We start from the raw sequence: 9120 nt of genomic DNA, 5'->3' as shown, positions 1-9120 counted from the left end.
CCTCTTTAGGTATCCTCATATCTCAGTTGAAGGCGAGTTGAAACAAAGTTGTCAGAACTGGGGAAGGTCCTGCAAGGCCCTTACTTCTGGGAGTCAGTTCCACCAATAAGGGGCCGTATAGAGAAGGCTCTTTCTCTTGTGATCTTCAATCATGCCTCCCTCTGCCCAGGGATCAGTAACAGATTCTGTGTCCCTGATCTAAGTATCCTCTGGGGAACATATGGGGAGAGACGGTCCCTAAGGTAGGAAGGTCCTCAGGCATATAGGGCTTTAAAAGTAATAACCAAAACCTTGTAGCGAATCCAGTACACTATCGACAGCCAGTGCAGCTCTCGCAGCCCAGGCTGTATGTGCTCCCACATGGAGAGCCCCAATTTTGCAAGGGGTTTTGAGGTGGTTTAAATGGCAGGCATCTTTTAAGAGACGGGGAGAGATCTAGGGCTATTTTATTTTTTGGTTTTAGACTAAAAAATGTTTTCAACTCTTACTGCAGACTGCCTAGAACCAAGAGGAAAGGCAAAATGTTTTAAGTAGTAAGTAAAACATAATAAATTAATAAAATACTAGCCATGAAAAAGCATTTGTTTATATTTAGTATTTTATATTTGCATTTGTTTAATGCTTTTTTTACCTTATTGGTTTTAACGTTGTAAGTCACCGTAAGACCCTTTGGGTGATTGGTAACTAAAAAAAAACCCCACTAACAAATAAATAAAATAATTGTGTCTTTTTAAAAAAAGAGAGAGAGAAAGGGAGATGGCAAACGGCAGCCAGACCCTTCCCGCTGTAGCGCATCTCTCTGACACAAGTTTCAAAGAATTAGTCATAAGTGGGATCAGAAATACAGGTTTATTGAATGAATCTTTTAAAGTCTCTTTCAATGAGCCAGAGAAGCAGAACAAGCGCTGACGCAGGTGAGATGGTGTAACGGTTCTCGGTCAAAGTTGGATTATTCATCGTTTGCGTAGTCGGCGGGGTTCTTTCTTTTCAGGCGTTCAAATTCTTCATTCCCCCAGGAATAAATCACATAGGCGATGACAAACGCTTAGGGAAACAAAACACAAAAGTACTGAGTTAAAAAAAAACAACAATCTCGATTGGAAGCACTTCAAAAATTTGAGACCAATACTTGGGAGACTTTTTGGCAAGCGTGTTCTGAAGTGTTACAGGTTGTGTACAGCATTAACACTCTTTTGAGTACCACTTCAATTGGGATTTGCGCTCTAGCATCATTTCTTAAGTGTTTTAAATTGTAGCACCAAGTGTTTTAAATTGTTTTAAACTATATGTTATTAACTTGGTTTAATTGTTAATCTCTAATGTTTATCCATTGTCTATTGTTTTAGTATGGTTGTTGTGAGCCGCCCTGAACCTGCTTCGGCGGGGAGGACGGGATATAAATCCAATTAATAATAATAATAATAATAATATTTTTAAAAATAATTTTTTTTATTGACAACTGACAATGTAAACAGCTTACAGAAAACAGTGAAACATTAAAATGGCATGGTAGGAAATACAATCTACACACATACGATACATGCAAAAATTCAGTTCAAACAATTTATGATAAAGATAAATAGTCAACAAAGTGAGTTTTTTAAAAAGGGAGACCACTTATCCATTATAGATCTATGTGACCACATATTAGAATCATGGTTATTCTCATCCGTGATCTTGTCTAATATGAAATAATCCAAGACCTTGATGTACCAAGTCCTTATAGAGGAAGAATGCTCATCTTTCCATTTGAGTGCAATAACAGCTTTAGCTGCAGTTAATTACTATTATTAGCTCTCTATCCAGTTTTTGAATAACCTTAGAGTCCCAAAGATTGAGAAGGATCAAAGTGGGAGAGAGTGGGACCAAAACACAATGAGATATACTGTTTAATCAGGAGCTCCACACCTGGGTCAAATCTTTTGTTCTCCTTTGTTCCCATAAAAAAGCTATCACTAGCTCTAGGTCACCGGAAGAGACAATAATGCTTGGAAAAGTTGAAGGCAGCAAGAAAAGAGGAAGATCCAACCGGAGATGGGTGGGTTCAAGCAAGGACGCCCCGGCCCTCAGTTTGCAAGACCTGAGCAAGGCTGTCAACAAGAGGACATTTTGGAGGACCCCGATTCACAAGGTTGCCGTAAGTTGGCAATGACTTGACAGCACTTAACACACACTAGTTATGTCCTCCCCACCATGGTATGGACCAATGTCTTCCACTCCTCTTTAATTAGAGATACTGTTTGGTGTAGTGGTTAAGTGCGCAGACTCTTATCTGGGAGAACTGGGTTTGTTTCCCCACTCCTCCACTTGCAGCTGCTGGAATGGCCTTGGGTCAGTCATAGCTCTCGCAGAGTTGTCCTTGAAAGGGCGGCTTCTGGGAGAGCTGTCTCAGCCCCACCTCACAGGGTGTCTGTTCTGGGGGAGGAAGGTAAAGGAGATTGTGAGCCGCTCTGAGATTCGGATTGGAGAGCAGGATATAAACCCAATTTCTTCTTCTTAAACCAAAGTTAAGAGAGCCAATTTGGTGTAGGTGATTAAGTGTGCAGACTCTTATCTGGGAGAACTGGGTTTGATTCCCCACTCCTCCACTTGCAGCTACTGGAATGGCCTTGGGTCAGCCATAGTTCTTGCAGAGTTGTCCTTGAAAGGGCGGCTTCCGGGAGAGCTCTCTCAGCCCCACCCACCTCACAGGATGTCTGTTGTGGGGGAGGAAGGTAAAGGAGATTGTGAGCTGCTCTGAGATTCGGATTGGAGCGCAGGATATAAATCCAATTTCTTCCTCCTAAACCAAAGTTAAAAGAGCCAGTTTGGTGTAGGTGATTAAGGGCACGGGCTCTTATCTGGGAGAACCGGGTTTGATTCCCCACTCCTCCACTTGCAGCTGCTGGAATGGCCTTGGGTCAGCCATAGCTCTCACAAGAGTTGTCCTTGAAAAGGCGGCTTCTGAGAGAGCTCTCTCAGCCCCACCCACCTCATGGGGTGTTTGCTCTGCGACTGAGATTCAGAGTATAGGACAGGATATAAATCAAATTCCTTATTATTATTCAATCAAAGTATGCAAACCCCAGTATATCCAAAAGGCTGCAATACCTACTATATGCTGCTGTAAGGATTAGTGGTCATACATGCAGCCCTACTGAGTATCAGAAATGAGCCACATCAATGCCATCATTTAGCATTAATCACTATCAGTTGGGTACATGCTAATGAGCAGGAAGACATAACAATGTAATTACGTTAAGGCTCTTACAAATCAAGAGCACGTGGAGAGCGGCTTGCAAACACAAGTGTCTACTGACGATGGGAGACTTCTGCTTTATTCTGCTCTCTTGCCCCATCTAGTGCTTTCAGGGTTGCGCAGTGTGAACTTAAAAAAAAAAAAAAAAAAACCTCGCCAAATCCACAGTGAATGTTCCCTCTTCTGTGCCCCATGTGATGGCAGATGCACACATCAAGATTTTCTGCTTCTGCAGCTAGTTCGCGTTTATTGGCCCTCATTTCCAGCCTTGGGCATCCATGGACTGATCCAATGGACTTCAAGTCTCTAGCCCTCAAAAGAATCATGAAGTTGGAAGGGACCTCCGGGGCCATCTAGTCCTGCATGATGCAGGAAATTCACAAATGCCTCCACACACACCCAGTAACCTCTGCTCCGTGCCCAGAAGACGGCAAAAAAACCCTCCAGGATCCTCGGCCAAACTAGCTTGGAGAAAAATTGCTGCCTGACTCCTAAATGGCAACCAGCATTTCCCTGGCCATGTAAAAAAGGGCCAAGGGAACGAAGCCTTGATGAAGAAGAAGATATTGGATTTATATCCCACCCTTCACTCTGAATCTCAGAGTCTCAGAGCAGCTCACAGTCTCCTTTACCTTCCCCCCACCCACCCAACACACACACAATAAACACCCTGTGAAGCAGGTGGGACTGAGAGAGTTCTCCCAGAAGCTGCCCCTTCAAGGACAACTGCTGCAAGAGCTATGGCTGACCCAAAGCCATTCCAGCAGCTGCAAGTGGAGGAGTGGGGAATCAAACCCGGTTCTCCCAGATAAGAGTCTGCACACTTAGCCAATACACCAAACTGGCTCTCCTTTCTGCCATCCTTCTTATGATCTACCTAAGTTCGCAGAATCAGCATTGCCAACAGATGGCCGTCTAGCCTCTCTTTACAAGCTTCCAAAGAAGTCAGCTGCAGTTACAATCAATACTCCCTCTAAGCTGTGAAATCTTGTGAGCAAAAATTCTACTTTGTGAACTACTGGCATTACAGTCGTAAACTACTGCATAAATTAGCTTGCTCCGGGGCCATTTTTCCTGAACTGAGACAAAAACGTGTGAGCAGGAGGCTAACGAACGATGAGCTAGCTCACACTAACTCAGCTTAGAGGGATCCCTGGTTACAATAGTTTATCTAAATCTACACGAAACAGGGGTCCCCAACGTGATACCCATAGAAGAAGATGGTATTGGATTTATATCCCTGAATCTCAGAGCAGTCACAATCTCCTTTACCTCCCCCCCCACCCCACAACAGACACCCTGTGAGGTGCGTGGGGCTGAGAGAGCTCTTACAGCAGCTACCTTTTCAAGGACAACTCCTACGAGAGCTATGGCTGACCCGAGGCCATTCCTGCAGCTGCAAGTGGAGGAGTGGGGAATCAAACCCAGTTCTCCCAGATAAGAGTCCACACACTTAACCACAATACCACACACAGGCATCATGGTGCCTGCCAAGTGTTTTTAGAAAGGGGATGGGGTCAAATGAGGCTTTTGCCCATCGAAGTTTCTGATTTGAGTATTACAATTTATTTAAAATGTTGCTATGGCAGCAGCTGTCGCCACACCACAAGGGTCTTTACTGAGTTAAGCTGCAGCAGCCATTTCACGGCTGACTTCACCTCTTGCTACAGCTGTTTGGTGGCTGCACCCACCACACTGGGTCAGGATTCCAAAGGGGCCTGGAGGCTGGAAAAAGGTTGAGGACCCCTGATATAAAAAAGCAGGCAACACACCGAGACTGCAGACGGAACCCCGTTGAAGAGTTTTCCACTTACGAGGAGTCACCCGGAAGAACTGGGCACTGATTCGCCGCCACATGTTGGGAATCCCTTTGGTGAAGTAGTTGGGAAAGGCTTTCTGCTCAAAGGGAGACAAGCTGTAGGTGATGATGTGCCTCACTCGTTCCAGATTTCCAAACTTGATACCCATCTCGACGAGTTTTTCTGCAAAAGCAGCACAGATTAATGGGAGTGGTGTGTTTACGGTTTTCAGGTGTTCCTTCTCCAAATTTGTTTGGATATGTGGACTTTCAGAGGAATGTTCAAAAGAAGAAGATATTGGATTTATATCCTGCCCTATACCCTGAATCTCCGAGCAGTCACAATCTCCTTTACCTCCCCTCCCCGCCACAACAGACACCTTGTGAGGTAGGTGGGGCTGAGAGAGCTCTTGCAGCAGCTGCCATTTCAAGGATAACTCCTACAAGAGCTATGGCTGACCCAAGGCCATTCCAGCAGCTGCAAGTGGAGGAGTGGGGAATCAAACCCGATTTTCCCAGATAAGAGTCCATGCACTTAACCACTACACCAAACAGAGGAGCACGGGCTTGTGTTCTAGGTTCGATGGGATGACAGGCTTTGATTCCATCCTCAAAGTAAAAGAAAGGTAATTATCTACCTTGGGACAGCCATAGTTCTCGTAGGAGTTGTCCTTGAAAGGGCAGCTGCTGTGAGAGCTCTCTCAGCCTCACCTACCTCACAGGGTGTCTGTTGTCGGGGGAGGGAAGTGAAGGAGATTGTGACCACTCAGAGACTCTGAGATTCAGAGTATAGGGCGGGATATAAATCCATTATCATCTTCTTCTATCTTCTTCTCCTCTCCTCTCCCCTTTCACAAACAAGTTACTTCAGACATTCCTGTGTTCATGTGATCCTATCATTTAACAGTCCTATCCTGCCCTATACCCTGAATCTCAGAGCAGTCACAATCTCCTTTACCTCCCCACCCCCTGCCACCAACAGACAGTGAGGTACTGTGAGGTAGGTGGAGCTGAGAGAGCTTTCCCACAAGCTGCTCTTTCAAGGACATATGAAGGTATGAAGCTGCCTTATACTGAATCAGACCTCTGGTCCATCAAAGTCAGTATTGTCTACTCAGACTGGCAGCGGCTCTCCAGGGTCTCAAGCTGAGGTTTTTCACACCTATTTGCCTGGATCCTTTTTTGGAGATGCCAGGGATTGAACCTGGGACCTTCTGCTTACCAAGCAGATGCTCTACCACTGAGCCACCGTCCCTCCCCGACGGAGCAGGACAGCTCCTGCAATATCATTTGATTTTTTTTTTTCTCGTGAGACCCACCCAGTTTGGATCTATAGGCGATGTGAAGTACCCTGAGCCCATTTTGGGAAGGGCGGGCTAGAAATGTAAAATGATAAATAAATTAACAGTTTCAATTCTGAATGATCTGAACAAGTGGTCCTTCATAAATTGATTTACAACAATCTCATGCACATTCACTTGCTCATCTTCTAACACTGTGTATGCCATTAAATGCCAACAATGCCATTCAGCTCTGTACACAGGGAAACAGGTCAAACCATACATCAAAAAATAAATGGACACAAATCTGACATCAAGAATCACAAAACTAAAAAACCTGTAGTACAGCATTTCAACCTCCCAGGGCACTCAATGAGGGGACCTCAAAGTAGCTGTTTTATTGCAAAGGAATTTCAGAAACAGTTATTACAGCATTCCGGACAATGGAACCCCCAGGTCTTAACGAACATATTGGGCTCTTCTCTGACTACACATGCTAAATTACTCTGTTCTCATTTATACCCAGAATTAAACTTTGCTGGTTTCAATGGTGCCCACTGGTCTCAAACTTAGTTCCAACATCTGTTTGTTAACTCTTTTATTAGCTACATGCTAATTTGTTGCTGTTCACAGATCTTACCAACGACTTTAATCCAATCTTAGCTATACTTATCACAGCATCTTGACTCTAATTAGCCTTCCCTGGCAACTAACCTCCCCCCCCCCATTCCCCTCTCCCTCTACATATATGCAATAATTAAGAAAGTCTTTTCAATGTATCAAAAGTGTGCATGCACATGAATGCTTATACCCAGAATTAAACTTTGCTGGTCTTAAAGGTCCACTGTCCTCAAACTTTGTTCTAGGATCAGGAGGGTCAGCAGAACAAAGGTTGAGTCTGGTGGTACCTTTAAGACCAACAAAGTTTTATAAAAGGTATAAGCTTTTGTGTGCATGCACACTTCTTCAGATGCAATGAAATGGAAATAACCAGCCCATACATAAAGGTAGACAGTGAGCAGTAAATTAGCATGCAGCATAAAGATGATGTTTAACAGATACAAGGCCCAACAATAACAAGGTTGGTTGATACGGACGGTTACCGTTTGTTTTTGTTCAATTCCGGAGGGTGTGGGGAACACAATGAAGGAAATAAATATGTCAAAACTGGAGATTAATTAGAAGATGTAAACTAAACTTATTCTTGTTTAGTAAGAACATAAGAGAAGCCATGTTGGATCAGGCTAATGGTCCATCCAGTCCAACACTCTGTCATACAGTGGCCCAAAAACCCCAGCTGCCATCAGGAGATCCACCAGTGGGGCCAGGACACCAGAAGCCCTCCCATTGTTACATTTTTGTTATGCTGCGTGCTAATTTACTGCTCACCTGCTACCTATATGTACGGACCAGCTACTTCCATTTCACTGTATCTAAAGAAACGTCCGTGCGCATGAAAGCTTATATCTTGAATAAAACTTTGACGGTCTCAAACGTACCACTGGACTCAAACTTTGTTTTGTTCCATTTCACTGTTTAAGGTCTCTAATCCTGGGACAAAGGTGTTTAAAAACATGCACTACTCAGCACCTGCATTCCAAAAGGACAAAATCTAATGCAGAACATCAGGAGATTAAGTCACTGAAACTACTTTTCAAAACATTGGAATCCATTTTGAGGACCCTTTCTTGAAAAAGTACAAACAAATAGTCACTAAAATCATCACGCCAGGAGAGGGGACCAGTCAGGTATCCTTTTCACGAGCGAGACCTCAATGGATGTTATTGGGTTTTAATCAGGGGTCGTTTTGTAGAAAAATAGGTAGTGGAGCTCATCCAGGGACTGTTATGCAGCTGCACCTGCTATTCAATGGACAAGGTAGGTAGGTGGAGAGGAGGAGGGGGAACCCTCAGAAAGGTTCAGGAGTTGCACTCCTGTGAGCTCCTGCTGAATTCAAGGCCTGATTTTAATTGATCTTTGCATCGATATTGACGCTGCTGAAAATCGCTTTTGGTGATGCTGGGTTTAGGCAGTGGGACATGCAGTTAGACACAGCAACGGGAAGAGAACGCTGGCTGCCCCGTCTGCTATAGGGCAGTCCGTGACCCCCTTCCAGCAGTAGGGAGGACAGAGGACAATCCTTGCCGCCTCCTGGGAAACCCCCTCCGGTTCACTTGGAGACAAAAACCTGCGACCCAAATTAAAGTCGAACTACCCACCCGCTCAGCGTCCTCCAGAAAGGTCACCACTTCCCACTCCAGCCTCTGCCCAACTAATTCCTTCCGTTTCCGGAATGTGAACGCCACTTCCGTCGACGCGACCAAACATAATGCCGCATTCTATCATTGAGCGTGCTCAGTAGCAGCAGTTGAAGCCATCAGACTGTAGTATTGCCCTCAGCTTGAAAATAAGTATAGGGCATGCTCAGTAGGAGCAGATGACGCCCCCAGTCTTGCCCTGACTTAGATGCCTGTGTAGATCCAGTCCGGTAACCGTGGTGGTCTGATGAAGTGTGCGTGCACACGAAAGCTTACATTCTGAATAAAACTTTTTAGTTCCTGTTTTAATTATGCAAAGGAACTGTAAGAACAGAATGGAGAGGGAAATTGCTGAATTTCAAATTATTATGAAACGTGGAATGAACACCTCCCCAGGACTGAACAGGGATATTGGTTTTTTATCTCATAACATATGCTTAACCCACTTTCACCAAGTATAGCCTGAGATTTTGTTGTAGAAAAAGCTCAGCAGGAACCCATTGCACATTAGGTCACACCCCTTGATGCCACCATTGTTTCATACAA

The 9120-nt window shown here is 44.5% G+C and overlaps 1 protein-coding gene across 1 annotated transcript; it reads right to left on the bottom strand.

The window, feature by feature from the left end:
* Window positions 1-830: 830 nt before the first annotated feature.
* LOC132591063 (cytochrome b-c1 complex subunit 8-like) lies at window positions 831-8695 on the bottom strand. The gene is made up of 3 exons (XM_060263949.1): window positions 8536-8695; window positions 5053-5220; window positions 831-1044 (listed from the first exon to the last, which is right to left on the bottom strand). The coding sequence occupies exons 2-3, from the start codon at window positions 5204-5206 to the stop codon at window positions 950-952; spliced, it is 249 nt and encodes an 82-aa protein (XP_060119932.1). The 5' UTR covers window positions 5207-5220; window positions 8536-8695; the 3' UTR covers window positions 831-949.
* Between the last annotated feature and the right edge of the window lie 425 nt (window positions 8696-9120).

This window comes from Heteronotia binoei, unplaced genomic scaffold (assembly GCF_032191835.1).
Source record: "Heteronotia binoei isolate CCM8104 ecotype False Entrance Well unplaced genomic scaffold, APGP_CSIRO_Hbin_v1 ptg001401l, whole genome shotgun sequence".
NCBI classification, from domain to species: Eukaryota; Metazoa; Chordata; class Lepidosauria; order Squamata; family Gekkonidae; genus Heteronotia; species Heteronotia binoei.
This window is presented reverse-complemented; position numbering and strand designations above follow the sequence as displayed.